Source organism: Pyrus communis, chromosome 4, assembly GCF_041283825.1.
Source record: "Pyrus communis isolate YQ-2024b chromosome 4, ASM4128382v1, whole genome shotgun sequence".
Classification (NCBI taxonomy): Eukaryota; Viridiplantae; Streptophyta; class Magnoliopsida; order Rosales; family Rosaceae; genus Pyrus; species Pyrus communis.
The window spans coordinates 22,768,156-22,784,065 of record NC_142568.1 but is presented as its reverse complement, the minus strand read 5'-3'; the positions used below and the strand labels follow the sequence as shown (position 1 = coordinate 22,784,065).

Below are 15,910 nucleotides of genomic sequence, written 5' to 3'. Positions count from 1 at the left end.
ATAAACGGGTTCAAAAACGGGTAAATGGTTATGGTTAAATGGGTAAAAGGTTATAGTTAAATGGGTACACGGTTATAGGTATGGTTAACCGTTTATAAACGGTTATGGTTATGAGTATAACCGTTTATGCAATTACCCAACAAGTAAACGGTTATGCTGTATAAATATAAACGGTTATGAGTAAATAACCGCGGTTACCCTCTGCCATAACCGTTGCCCATCCCTAAGTTTGAAGCCGTAAACGAACCAATCGGACACAAGTTTTTCTCCAATGGCGGGGAAAATATGAGAGAGCGCGCAATTTGAGCTTGGAAAGTTTGATGCCTATAGCTAGTAAGTAATCATACTTCTTGAGCTCCACTTCCAACTCTTTGAATGCATCCACCGTTTTAGATGAAAACTTCACCAGCCCTCTCAAAGATAACCACCCTCCTTCTCCAATGGCACCTCCACTCCTCCGTCGGCTTCTCCGGCATGCACATGCAACTCCTACGTACCAACAAAGTCATCATGTCCGACCGCACTGACCACGGCCCCTGCTGTAACATCTCCCTCCCCAGCAGCCAATGCTGCCGCGACCCCAGTGACAAAGTAGACTGCACGGCACTCAATACTTACCACATAGTGAAAATATGTTGAACCCTTGCACGACGGCGTAAGTTCAAACTCCGTCGGTGGCTCCATCCTCCTTGATGGAAGCCTCGTCCAGATCGGTGGATACAACGATGGAGAGCACGTCGTCTGCACGTTCATTCCATGCAACGACGACAATTGTCATCGGTTCGAACTCCCAAACTAATTACAACGAAGGTGCTACGCTACAAACCAAATTTAATCCATGAAAAAGCCTTGCTTCCTCAAAACAGAAAAAGTTTTTAGAAGTATTATTGATACTTTAAAAATCTCATTCTACACACCTCACAAGTGTATTTTTCTTTCTTAATAAAGAAAATTTGGAGTGTAGAATGAGATTTTTGGAATGCTAATAACAATTCCAAAAAATAAATTCCCTTTTCCAAAAGATGCTAATAACAATTCCCTTTTACATTAGAATCATCCTTATCCAAAAAATAAATAAATTTAGAATCATCCCTCAGCTTTCTCTCTCTTATATTTCTCTTTCACTCTCTCCTTTCCTTCTCTTTGAGTCATCTCACTGATAACTTAAAACAAATTTGAGAGGACGATCTCCGTCGCTAGCACCCTTTGGCCATCTCCAACCGATCCAGTCAAAGGGTCATAGGGCTAGAAATAGCTTGGAATGACACGAAAACCGTCTCCAACTGAGGGCTAGGTCAAAGCGCTTGTGAGCCTCACCAGGCCCAAACCCCTAAATCAAGCCAACGGGCTGGCCATTTTCAGCTAGCCAGCCCGCCTTCCAGCCCTGCCCAACCCTCTAACGCCAAATTGTCAAGCTTGACATTTTGCTAGCCCTTTAGCTCAGCCCATTTGAATGTCAACGGCTACCTGGCGTCAGCATGACACCAAATAGCAACGGCTAGCTAACGTCATGCTGCTGTCAGGTTACCATTGGAATTTGAATTTTTTTTCTTATATATACCTACATCATTCCTACAACATTGAAAGCTAAAGATAAGAAGTGACACGTAGATAATAATCATATCTAAAATATGTACAACCAATTATATCTCGACACTTGGCACTTGAAAGTCAATCCGAAAAATTATTAAGATTACGTAAAGATAAGAAATTTGGAGAGTTACTCACTTTAGCAACACGTGCCACTCGAAATCTTATCCGAAAAATTATTGAGATTACATAAAGATAAGAAATCTGGAGAGTTACTCACGTTAGCGACACATGTTACTCGAAATCCTATCCAAAAAATTATTGAGGTTATATAAATATAAGAAATCTGGAGGTTTATTTATTTGGCGACAAGTGACACTCAAAATATGTCGAAAACCTTATTTTAATATGGTAGTTGAATTTAATTAAAATAATAAATTATATTTGGCCTATGGTCTTTTGGCCCTCGCGGTTGGAGATAATTTTTTGTCAAAAGGTTATGTTTGGCCTATGACACTTTGGCCCCCTCAGTTAGATATGGTTTTTTGTCAAAGGGCATATGTTTGGCCTATGACCCTTTGGCCTTCCTCAGTTGGAGATAGCATAAAATATGGCCTAGCACTGTTCATTAAAATATAATTTCTTGTAAAGCTATAGGGCTAAAAGGAGCCCTTTGACCCTCATTCGGTACGAGATGGCCTTAGATTTCGCTCACAGCTTTGTTGGATTTCATCTGAGATTCGTTCGATTTTGCGCTCACCAACTGGTTGGTAAGCTATATTCATAGTTGTGACGTTAGAAAGGAATGAGGATCCTCTTTGTGAGAATTCCGGAGATCCTCCAATCATGTTCGTTCATCGTACATATTGTGGTCATTTTTCGTCAAGTACTGTTTATATTCAATTTTAAATAAAAAATTTATAATGCTTTTTGACCGCACGATGTACGATGAACAAACGTGATTGGAGGAAGAGGATCCTCATTCATTAGAAAGACCAAAATTGTAGTGAATTACACTTTCAATATTTTTATATCATATTTGTACCTACCCCACGAACACACATGACTTTTATCGAAATAATACAAATGTGCTATGAAAAATGTGATGTAGTTATTAACGATTAAATTATTAATCAAATGTATGATCTCTCTAACATTACTCTTTTCTGCAAGTGGCCCTTTACCCTTTACCACAATAGTGGAAATGTGTTGGGCCTTGCATGACCACGTGAGTTCAAATTCCATATGTGGTTAATTTAACATCTAATCTAACAAAATCTATCGTTCGACAATAAAAAAAAAAACAAGACTTTTTTTATTAGCATCCCAAACAATGTTGAATACACCCTACATTTTAAATAACTTATAAGCCATAATATGCAATGACAATTTTGACCTAATTAAATATACAAATGGAGCACCATCAGAAAATGGAAGACATGGTTGGCCACCACCGGTTAACACTACCTTATTTGGATGGGAATGAACAAAGCTTCCAATTTGGGGATTAAGGTCACTTGACCATCTCGTGTTGCGCTGAACCATGCTGGTGGTTGTCATAGCAATAGAAGCAAGGGCAAGTAGGATGGCGAAACAATCCATTATGTGGGTAAGGCCCATATGGATATGGATTGTTTTCAGCATAATATCTAGAAAAGTATAGAAACGATGGTTGCTTGTATTGACTGAGAAAGGGATGAGGAGCTCCACTGTGCATGCGGAACCCAAAAGGATCGCCATATCTAGGATAATTGTTTGAATTATGCACAGAATAGTGTGGATTTTCTGTTTAAAATTTGAAGCTTACGTTGAGAGTGTAGTGTGTGGGGATATTATTAGAAGTAAATTGGGGTGTATTAAGATAAATTTTAATTGAAAAAATAAATACGAGGTGTATTCAACAATATATACGGGATGTTAATGAAACAACCCAAAAACAAACATTACTCGTTTCTAAATAAAATACTCCTAAAGCACCTCTTCCTTTCTGCGACGTGGACGTCAACGCCGCGTAGGTCATAATTCATTTCACAGAAATGCCATTGCCGTCACCGTGCCCCATTCACATTGGATCGTTTACTAATCCCGCAGGTCAATCCCGTAATTTCCACAAAGACCGCGCCCGCTAAGTAACCGGCCAACGCAATATACCCACAGCGCTAAGTTTTCCCTCCGCTGAGAACTCGCGCCTTCCACTGGACAACGCGACGGAAAAAAATCGACCGAGAAAGTGAGGGAAAGTGAGAGGAATTCCCAGAATTTTTCAAGCTGGCGGAGAAAGTAGAGAAAGAAAGAAGAGAGAGGAAGCGAGATAAGGCGATGAAGCACATTTTCAAGAAGCTTCACATAGGAAGCAACCACGACCCGACCCGATCGAACGAGGCCGCGGCGGCTTCCCCATCCACCGTGGCCTCACCGTCGCTCGCTTCCGATCACCATACGGTGTCCGGTCAGACGTCAGGGAACGCTCCGGCGAGTCCTTCGTCGTCTTCGCCGACGCCGGAGGCGACCGTGCCGGCTGGGGGAGGTGGCACTGTGGAGTCGACGACGACTGTGAACCGACCGGACTATATGATGTCGGAAGAGGAGTTTCAGGTCCAGCTCGCTTTAGCGATCAGCGCTTCGAATTCGGACTATCGGGATGATCCGGAGAAGGATCAGATCCGGGCGGCGACGCTGCTGAGCTTGGGCGGCAATCGGATCCAGTCTTCGAGAGATAAGGTCGAGGCGGCGGCGGAGACCTTGTCGCGGCACTATTGGGTGAGTTTGGTGAAGTTTTTATGTTCGAATTCAGTCATTTTTGTAGTCAATTTTGGTGTATGAGCTTAAATTGGTACTAATTGTAGTGTAGGAGCATGAATTGATTGTTAATTGTGTTAAACATGCGTTTGATTTGGTATTAGCAAAGATTTTACTGTTAATTAAGTTTGACTGTTGTCGTTGTAAGGTTGACTGTTCGGAATTTGCTTAATTCATTTTTATGTAAGGGAAAGATCTGGTCTTTTGAGAACTATCAGAATCCTGCTAGTAGCGTAGTAGTGAATTCCCCGCTGTATGAACTTATGGTCTGTAATTCCCGGAGTTTTAATAGTTTTCGAAATGACCTGGGAATTTTCTTTTGATTAGTTTAAAACTTTGGAATACACTCACTGCTAAAATTTGGATACAAGTTGGAATGCAGAGTGGTTTAAGGCGTGGTGGAAGTGTAGCTGAGCTCAGTTTTTTTAGCCTACTCTGGCGTTCTCACTTATTCAGTGTCAAATAGGAAAATCCTCCATTCGTGGTTGGGAGTAGATTTCGTCAATCAGGAAAAAATGTAGTATCTTTCATGAACCTTCATATATTGAATTAGAACAAATACACACTTTCTTGATTATTTGCTTTTATATACTACTATCAAGAGACATGGCTTTACTTTTTAACTCATCTTGATTTGGATTGGATTCTCTTGTTCATACCAGGAGTTCAATGCGCTAGACTATGAGGAGAAAGTGGTTGATGGATTTTATGATGTATATGGACTTTCCCCAGATTCAGCAATTCAAGGAAAAATGCCATCTCTCACAAATCTTGAAGCAAACCTTGGGAGTTCTGGATTTGAAGTTTCATTAGTAAATCGAAAAGTTGATCCTGTCTTGGAAGAGTTGGTGCAAATTGCACAGTGCATTGCTTTAGACTGTCCTGTCACCAATGTTGGTCTTTTAGTTCAGAGGCTTGCTGAACTCGTTAGCGAACGTATGGGTGGGCCTGTAAAGGATGCAAATGTCGTATTAGCGAGATGGATGGAAATAAGCACAGAGTTGAGGACATCAATGCAAACTAGTGTACTGCCTATTGGATCCATAACTATTGGTCTCTCCCGACATCGTGCTTTGCTTTTCAAGGTTAGCTTTCAGATTATCATCAGTTATTAGGACTTTTAGGCAAAACTATTTCTACGATTAGTATAGCTAGCTGTGTTCTATATTATGGAGGCTTTGTTATTTTCAGTACTCTTCATATTAAAAGAGTGATGTTTGTTTTGTCCTTCCAGAAAATATATAAGTCTAGCTTCTCTAATTTGAATTTTCATCTCACCTCGGATGTATGTAACCAACTTCTCTTATTCTCTTAAAATTTTATGTTTTGGATTTAATACATTAGCCATGCTATGAATGGGTCTTCTAATTTAAATTGTTAGTGACCACTGGAAGCTTTTTGGTTTGCTGACATAACACAAGTTTTTTTGCTTGTATCAGTATTTCTCTGCTTTATTACATTTAAATATAAGGAGGAACTGTATCGGGCTTAATTAATGATTTTACCATTACAAATTTCTAGTAATAAAAGTTGAGGCTACATCTTGTATATTTATCTGTATCCTCGGATGTAGGTACTAGCTGACAATATCGAGATGCCCTGTAGACTGCTTAAGGGAGTTCATTACACTGGTGCTGAGGACGGTGCAGTTAATGTAATAAAGTTGGAGGATGACAGGTAGTGGCTTGCTTTTTGCAGGTTTTTGTGGTTAAATCGTTGATACTTTTTGTATAATGTTTTGGGGTTTCACTTATATTATTCTGGGCTGGGCTGTACATGCAAAAAAAAAAAAAGCCTACAAAAAAGATATTATTCTGCTCTGTGAGTTCGGTTTTATTCCCAAACTTTTACCAATTTCTAAAACATTATAAGTTTTGACTAATTAATGACAACTTCTAGCCACATAATAGCTTCATAATGTGCAGTAACATAGGAGATTTTGTCATCTATGTATTTAGAATGTAGTATATCATTAGATTTCTTTTGTCCTTAAAGTTGAGCAGCAGTCTTCTTTGAATTTTTACAACTTCTCAACTTGATCGGTTTATACCTTTCTACATAGATTTAATTTATAGTTTGTCTTCAGGGAGTTTTTGGTGGATCTGATGGCTGATCCTGGAACACTCGTACCAACTGACATTCAAAGTTCAAAGGACACTACCTTTAAGCCGTATAATCCAAACTTGAACAAACTTCCTACTTTACATTCTTATATCGACACAGATATCGCTTACCTAGGACCAAAGCCATTACATGGAGAGGGAAGCAGCCAAAACTCTGCAGTTGAAAGTAGTTCAGGTCTGGAGAGAAGACCAAGTTCAGAGAAAGGAGAATCATTTCCAACATTCTCAGGTGCAAGTAGTGACAGTGGAGTTGGTTCTTCTGGAATACCGAATAGAACAACTCAGTTAGATCAGCTTTCCTCATCAGCCTTCGAAAATTCAAAGTACAACAGAGGGAATCGTGGGGCTCATGCAGGTGATGGTGGTACGAGGATGAATGTAAATGTAGTTCCATATACTCAAAACAACTCTGAGGACCCAAAGAACCTTTTTGCTGATCTTAACCCATTCCAAATAAAAGGACCTGGGAAAGCTTCTATGTATAACAAACCGGTGGAGAATAAAGTTGAAGAGCTTCAGAAAAAACAAAATAATCTTGCTTCTGGTCGACCTCCTGCATCATTGATGTGGAAAATTAAATATGCTTTCAATGAAGTCCCTAAAAGAAAGGAGTATGATGGCATCTTCCCAAAAAGTAATCGTGAGCCTAATGGTTACAATTCATCATCTTCAGCTTCGACCAGCTCTACTGTTGCTGAACAGATCAATCCTGGTGGTTTCGGATCAACTGCTCATTCAAATATGTTTGATAGAGATGGCGATGCCAAAAGTTTTAAGGGGGAACAACCCAGGGCTCCGAACTATTTACAGAACAACACAGTAGATGCTACGTATCAGAACAATGAAATTGGTTCCCATGATCCTAGAAAGTTCACGCATGACAGATTTATGGAATCCAATTTGAAACTGAAGGATCCAGAAAGTTGTAACTCGTCATTTGATTCCATTACAAGCAGGGTTGAATATCATTCTAGCTCATCATTTGAGGATGTTGACGTAGGTGAATGTGAAATTCCATGGGAAGACCTCGTTATTGGAGAAAGGATTGGACTAGGTAATGTTCCATACCTGATCAAAGTTGTCATATTTTGGCAAACTGCCAATGTTCGTTCTTCATAAAGAAAAAACTGATCTTTCCTGGGGGCTGTCTAATTCTTCTTCTTGTTCTTGATTAGGTTCATATGGAGAGGTATACCATGCTGATTGGCATGGCACGGTGAGTTTTATATAAACACGATATGCTCTTCCTTACGTCATATGCTGCAGCTATTGTTATGTTTTATTTGATTTTCATTCTTATATTTATTTCATGGATGCCTCTATCAAGTATTCTCATTCTTTCCTATCTCAGGAGTCAGACCCATATTTTTTTTACTTCCGTTATTCTCCTTGGGCATTTCACATTTTGAGTCTCTTTTCTTTTCAACTTAATTTTTTGCCGATTTGCTTAGGTGACTGGCAATGCTAAATTGTTTATAGTTAGTTCATTCTTTTTAATGCCAGTAACTGATAAATTCACATGTAAATTAGCACCATCAAATGTATGGTGGCTTTTAAAGCATTGAAAAGTCACATTTTTTTTCTATCAATTATCGTTGCCAGTTGCTGACCAACTACAGAATGAGCCAAAATTGCTTCTCTGTTTACTGGGAAGCAGGTTTAGGAAGTGCTTGGTTGAGGATTCTTGATTGACAATGATATTGCATATGTTCAAGACTATTTTTCTCTTCTTTGAAGTTAGCTAAGATTTGTAGTTTATGATAATTGTTTCTCCATTATCATTATTTCATGGTGAATTTTGCTTTTTTTTTCATTACTGCCTGGAACTATTCATCTTCTTAATTCTTTGCCAGAGGCTTGAAACTGTTTTTAGTTTAATTTCACGGGGATTAAAACCAACTGGTGTTTGGCTGGTGAATTTTTGTTGACTTACAGGAAGTTGCGGTGAAGAAGTTCCTAGATCAGGACTTCTCAGGTGCTGCTTTGGCTGAGTTCAAAAGAGAAGTAACTTTCTTGTCCCTTGTATGCTCAGTGCTGTACTTTTTAGTTTCCAAGACTTTGAGGAAAGGAAGAAAAAGAAAATAAACTTACAACCTGAATAATTATTGTGTTTCCTTAAGAAAATAAACTTATAACCTCTCAGCTGCTGGTTTTAAATGCATATAGTTGACAATGGTAGAACGTTTCGACCTTAACCCCAAACTGTAAACCAGTCATTTATGGATCATCACATGCCTGGTTGCGTGGCTGTTATATCATATTGATCCAAAACCACTGAACCTGTTTCTTTGATCTTTGCTTTGCAATGTAAGGTACGAATAATGCGGAGATTGCGTCATCCAAACATTGTGCTTTTCATGGGGGCTGTTACACGTCCTCCAAACCTCTCTATCATTACGGAGTTCCTTCCAAGGTATAATTCTGCACCTTGATTATCAAATGATTTTGGACATGTATACATTTTATTTGTCATATTTCCATTGAAATTGGTCTATTTGTGCTTTATTTCCCCAGGGGAAGTCTATATCGGATTATCCATCGTCCTCATTGTCAAATTGATGAGAAACGTAGAATAAAGATGGCTCTTGATGTGGTACGAGTTAGTCTTACCTGTCTTCTTGAGCATGATACAGCCATATCCACTTTCTCAGACCTCTATCTATTTTGCAGGCAAGGGGTATGAATTGCTTGCATGCCAGTACACCGACGATTGTACACCGGGATTTGAAGTCTCCAAATCTGCTGGTTGATAAGAACTGGAATGTGAAGGTATCAAATTTCTTTTAAATGTTGTTTCTCTTGTTTCTTGTGTATAATGCGATTCGATTTCCATTTGATTAGTTTTTAGTTATGGTATAATTTTACGAGACTAGAGTTCAATTGTGCAGGTTGGTGATTTTGGATTGTCGCGCTTGAAACACAACACTTTCTTGTCGTCCAAATCAACTGCTGGAACGGTGAGAATCTGCGATAATTGCTGATATGACCGTAAATCTTGACTCTAACTATGACACTTTTTTCTCTTTTGTCCGATTTCCATCGATGTCTTAGCCTGAGTGGATGTCACCTGAAGTTCTCCGCAACGAAAACTCAAATGAAAAGTTAGTAACTCTTGCTATTATATTTCTGGTTCTTTTCGTACGGCTTTGGGTTATTTATATCTCAATTATCAAAAAGGACAATAATGTTTATCTTTTGTTAAATATACAGGTGTGACGTATTTAGCTTTGGAGTCATTTTGTGGGAGCTTGCAACTCTAAAATTGCCTTGGAGTGGCATGAACCCAATGCAGGTCGTTGGTGCAGTGGGTTTCCAGAATCGTCGCCTTGAGATCCCCAAGGAACTTGATCCCCTTGTTGCAAGGATAATTTGGGAATGTTGGCAGACGTAAGTTGCACGAAATTTTGAAACATATGCATATTTGAAATGTCATTACTTGTTGAATTTGGTTTAATTGGTGGTTCTTTCTGTTTGAGTAGCGAACCAAACTTGCGCCCCTCGTTCTCAGAACTCACGGTAGCTCTCAAGCCCTTGCAGCGGCTTGTCATTCCGTCGAATCTGGACCACCCGAGCTCACCTCTCCGGCAAGAAATCTCAGTAAATTCTACACCTTGAAGAAACCTCGTTCTCTCGTTTGTGAATAGGAAGACATTCCGCTTCTTTGCTTTCTAAGTTGCGAAATCTCAAACGATAAACAGAAAAGAAAAGAGTGAGAAAGTAGGAAGAAGAAGAATTGTACAATATTTGTATTTCATTGCAGAAGGGAGTCCTTTTTGTACCGTGTTCATAGAAATAATTAGTCCTCAAAGAATGCTGGAGTTGTAATTTATGTGTTAATACCTCCGCCAAGAAAAGCAGAAAATTGTGGTTACGAAAATTTTAAATTAATACAATAATTTGTGTTATAATCTCTCCTTTTTATTCCCATCAAACTCACTCATTTATATCTTTCTCGTGCATGGACGCCTAAAAATTTGTCATACAATACATATGGAGAGAGATATCTGGTTACGCTCAAGAATTTGCTGAAGTTGCGTAAAAGTGCGTGATTGACTTACTAGTTGGGGGCTTTCGGGCTCCTCTCGATCTTATTTGTAGTTGGGAAGGAGGAAAGAATCTAAATCAATGGACATTAATGAACCATCATTGATAAACGTTGCACATAACATGATCAATTCAACTCAGGGTCGAGTTTTACATGAAGAAGATTTGGTTCACCAATGTTCTATTCTATACAGGTAGGAAAAGAGCCCATCTCAGTATTTAAAAAAAAAACAAAAAAAAATAAAGAAATTAGAACCAAGATACAACCACTCACGATCTTACATGCAAATTCTTTGTTATTGAAAAGGTTTGTGAAGCACACAACCTAAAGAAATCCCCCTATAGGGTTAATCTGTTGATAGCAAACTATAACTTACCAAATCTTTTATATTTCCCTTGAGATATCCATATCTCCTCAACACACCCTCCTTTTGGAACCCAGCTTTCTCCAAAACCCTCTGAGATGCCTTGTTCTCCAAGTCAGCAAAAGCTTGCAACCTGACCAAATTAGGGAAGTCCTTGAAAACTTGAGAGATGGCAACCTCAACTGCTTTGGTGGTTATCCCTTGGCCCCAATACTTTGCAGCTATGGCATACCCTAAATCTGCCTTATGCCTGTCATCACCTGATCCTGGAAAGACGGTTACGAATCCGATCGAACGGTCGTCGATGCATATTGACCGGCGCCAAGGGTGGGGGATGCAAACATCCTTGATGAAAGTCAACGCTTCGTCTTTGGTTGTCAACGTCTTCCATCGGAGGGATCGCGTCACTTGATCATCTCCGGCGTATGACATGAGATCATCGGCGTCGGATAGCTTGAATGGCCGGAGAGCGATCAATTTTGAGTCCATGACAAGTAGTTCTAATGGCAATGGCAAACACTAGCTCTTATGGATTGGATTTGTATAATCTTATTTAAGATCATGAAAGACTTTGGATGTTAACTTTATGTTTAGTAAATTAATGTAGTTGCTACAAAGTCTTACTATATTAATAAAAACAAGTTATTAGGCTATTAGCTTATCTTATTTAAACAGCATTAGGTGAAATCCAATGTTGATTGGAGAAAAGAAGATCATATCAAAATTAAGATATCGTGGGAGAAAGATGTTGTGAATATTGCGTTTAAGAATAAGAAAATTAAAACAAATTTAGAAACCAAAAATAAATAATCAAGATAAACAACACAAAAAATTTAAGTGGTTTGGCTATGTGACTACATCCACGGAGTAAGAGCAATAATCTTTCACTATAACAATAATGAGTGCAACGAATAATATCGCCAAGTTTCTAGTATTAAGACTGAAAAAAACCTGTCATAATAGGAAATATTACACTATTATCTCTTTTCTTTTCTCTTGCACACTCTGCCCTCACAGTATTCTATTACTCTAACTTTTTAAGAGGTATACAACTTATTGTTTGCTCCTCTTAAGAAACTAGTGCAATATCCCCTTGGAAATTTGAAATAATAATTCTAATTAGAATCTAGTTATAAATCCTTCTCCACTAAAAAACTTCAATTGGAAAAAACAATTTTAGTTAGGAAAACAATTTAATCCTCTAAGACTGTAATTTCTAATAAACATTTGTTTTTATTCACTTTCTTAGATGCTTGCTAATGACTACGCATGTGAGAGAAAGGGGAGAAATCTGTTTTTTTATGCAACCAAAATTTAATTTCAATAACATACATCATCAAATAAATATTTGTCACATGTTTAAATAAATTTAGTCTGATTGTCACGTAGCGAATTAATAATATAAGAGAATCTCTTCAAAAGTAGAGGAGAAGGGGTTTAGACCATCGATCATAAGTAGCTATTAGTACCAAAACTCCAAAAATCAGTGCTTAATTTCATTGGGAAAAATAGAGGACCAATAATGTAATAACCATCTTGTCAGAGATCCATCATGTCTATAACAATTGTTGTGTGTGCATAAGCGATCATCTCGTAAAGGTTTCATTAATCGAGGATTTGTGATGAATCAGATAATCTATAAAATGAGTTGAACACGATTAATGATTTAGATTCCATCCGGATCTAAATTGTGAGGATAGATGGTACATATCCATCATATATCAGATGGGCTAGATGGTCCATAACCTCCCTCCCTCCCTCTAAACTTTTATTGAACATAATAAAACCCTACAATAATGGATATGGATCATATAGTGGATACGGTATAGATCTGTATGGCACACATTTATTTTGTTACTTAAAAGAAAATGTATTGGGTAAGAGCTTTTCAATCTCACAACCAAAAGAGGAGGTAGAGTTAATATAGCTGTCACGCATTCAGTCGTAAGCCTGTAACTATTCCATGGTGTGAAGGATTTACTTCATTGCATTAATCAGGGGTGTCAACAACGGACAAGGATTGTCTGCCCTCCCATGCCCTCCTGTTTGTGTAGTCATGGTTAAGTTACGTTAAATTACTATTCATTTTTGTTTTATTATGTCTATAAAAAAAAACAATATAAAATATTGACGTAGCTTAACCGTGACCACATAAAATAGGAGAGCATGGGAGGGCATCGAAAGTGGAAGGGCAGACAATCCTTGTCCGTCAACAAATGCCATCAAGAATCAAGGACGTTGATCTCTGTTTATGTTAGGAAATCAGCGTGAATAAGCAATAAACTTCAAATTTTGCGCTTAATAACGACCTCCCCAATTAGGCCTCGGAAGAATCGGTGCTCAGGTAACAAGAATGCGAGAAGGTTATGGCTCGTTTATAAACTACTTTTGTAAAACATAATTTGCTCATAGACTTTTACTTATAAGCATTTTTGTTAGAATTGCTTTTACTTGGAAATTTTTTATTTAAAGTTCAAGTTTTTCTTCAAAAATCGTTTTTATGATCCAAAAACAATTTCAACTTTTTATCATAAGTATCAAAAGCGTTTTTAATCGTCGGAGATTATTTTTGTTAGCCATTCTAGAAGCAAACTCAGAAAGGCATTTTTTTTTTCAATTTGAACACAATTGTATTCTCGAAAGATGTAAGTTACGCTAGTTGGTTAGAGCAATGTGTGTCTGCTCTCTTGCCCTGTAAACATTAGCGACCCCTTTGTGATAGAGCTCGGAAAATGGAGCGTTTCGGAGTACAACAAGAATGCCAAAAAAAAGTTGGTACTTGAGAAATTGGTTTCGGGTGAATCCGTATTGCGATCAGGCAGTCTCTATGCGCTTGTTCTTGCGGCTAAGAATGAATCATTGGCTAATCCCGCTGAAAACTACTTAGCTGGTGTCTGGGTGCGATGGTGGCGACAAGTGAAATTGACAGCCTTTAAATACAAAGGCCATAAGAACTAATATTTACCGATTTCATACTCGTTTTAAGTAAATAGTGTTGCTTTACTTGTCTCATCCTTTGTCAAAATAACAAAAAATTAATGGACAATATGAATAAAGGGTTATCTGCTACTTTGATTTACTTGCATTTGGTTTACGAATTCTTCTCATGGAATTCAAATCTTATACGTCTTTAAAATGTTACAAACTATCGGATGACCCAAACCAAACTGCGCCTATATTATGCACCCATTACAAAGATTTATACATTTGCTTTTACCAAAGAACAGAAACAAAGAATCTTTGGCATAAATATGTACCAATAAAATACCTCTCTTCAGTAGCACAAATGTACCTAGGCAATGATTTAGCCTTTTGAGATCCATCTTGATACGTTGATATGGTATACAAGATGCCATCATCAAATAAATATTTATCACCTGTTTAAATAAATTTAGTCCGATTGACACAAAATGAATTAATAATATAAGAGAATTTCTTGAAAAGTAGAGAAGGGTTTTAGATTCGAACATCGATCATAAGCAGCTGTTAGTACCAACACTCCAAAAACCAGTGCTTAATTTCATTGGGAAAATAGAGGACCAACACACAAAATAATAATAATAATAATAATAATGCAAGAACCATCTTGTCAGATATCCATCATATCTATAACTATTATGATGTGTGCACAAACGATCCTCTCGTAAAGGTTTCATTAGTCGAGAATCTATGATGAATCAAATGGTCTATACACTTGAGTTGAACACAATTAATATATTAATTCAATTTTAAGAGTGTGATTTTATGGTAATTAACAATCTTCTCCTTTTCATGTGCACCCGCCCTCTTGCACAGTAGTTTGATACACTTCAACGGGAAACTTTGACACGGTTCATTTTTGACATGTTACAAAAGCAAAGTTCCTACAGTCGAAAATCGTTATCAGAATTTTGTGTTGTTGGGATCTTAAAGAAGTGTATCGAAACAAACCAAGGCCTCCACACAATATACACGCATAAATCTGATATGGAACATTTTGAAATGCCAATAAGTAAATACTTTGGACTGCATCCCTTGAAATTATGAAGTTTCCTTCAGCTTAACAGCTCGATTTTCTGTAGCGATTATATTGGCAGTTTAAGTAGGCAGAAGAACTCGGCTTTGAAGTAACTCAACAGACGAAAGAGTGCGAGAAATTTCCAGATTCCCACATAAATTGGAGATTAACCTATGAAACTTGAACTTTACAAGCATAAGCACATAAGTACACACATTGCCAAATGGACCAAACAGAAATTTCCTCTGGCAAGAACTTAACAAGTAAAGCATCAATTTAAAAGGGTAAAACCAACCTCTCCAGTTGAATCAAATCCTCCGAGATATCGTAATATCGCTTCCTGCTTGTCAAAAGCATCGGCAAAAGTAGCTTCACTGCTTCTCCCGGCAATGTACTTCTTAAACGCGCCGATTCTTGTAGCATTCTTCATCTCATCCGCCAATCCTTGTAATCAAACGCAACAAATAGTTATCGTTAAACAGAACCAGTGAATTCCCCTTTGATCTTGCTTCTTCCGGAGAGGTCTTGTTGCCGGTGAAGACCCCTTTGATCTTGTTCATCCATGAGTTATCCAGCTGCATCGTGGAGGATATCGAACGGAACGACAGAGCTAGGCTGCGATCACCGAAATGGTAGCCGGAGGACGATGACGGCAAGTTGGATTTTTTGTTGCACAATGCGGTGCTTATGATCCGTGAAGAGCGATGCATTCTTGAAAATGTTGCTCCTTTGGGTCTCTATTTCTCTTTGATTAGGATTTAGGGTTTTAGCCTGCATTTTTGGGGTTTTGGGAAACTGAGTTTCCAGATCATTTTTAGGTTGAAATAATGCTACATTTAATCGTGACTAGATTAAGATACCTTCAGAATAAAGTATGATTAGATAAATCAATAAAGTATGATTAGATTGATGTATCGTCACAATAAAAGCGTGATTACGTTAAGGAACCACCACAATGACATAGCCGGTGTAGGTAGGTCATTCTCGTGATTACAACATCGTCAGACAAAATTTAAGTTGACAAGGAATCATGCAACTTATTAAGCAACTGC

General features: G+C 38.0%; 1 protein-coding gene across 1 annotated transcript; it reads left to right on the top strand.

The window, feature by feature from the left end:
• Nucleotides 1–3,457: 3,457 nt before the first annotated feature.
• LOC137722473 (serine/threonine-protein kinase EDR1) lies at nt 3,458–10,366 on the top strand. Its single transcript, XM_068461482.2, has 13 exons — nt 3,458–4,290; nt 4,992–5,414; nt 5,903–6,006; nt 6,416–7,506; nt 7,628–7,668; nt 8,388–8,456; nt 8,765–8,865; nt 8,967–9,045; nt 9,123–9,221; nt 9,341–9,409; nt 9,504–9,553; nt 9,663–9,839; nt 9,932–10,366. Exons 1-13 carry the CDS (start codon nt 3,850–3,852, stop codon nt 10,065–10,067), a joined length of 2,880 nt encoding a protein of 959 aa, XP_068317583.2. The 5' UTR covers nt 3,458–3,849; the 3' UTR covers nt 10,068–10,366.
• Nucleotides 10,367–15,910: the final 5,544 nt, after the last annotated feature.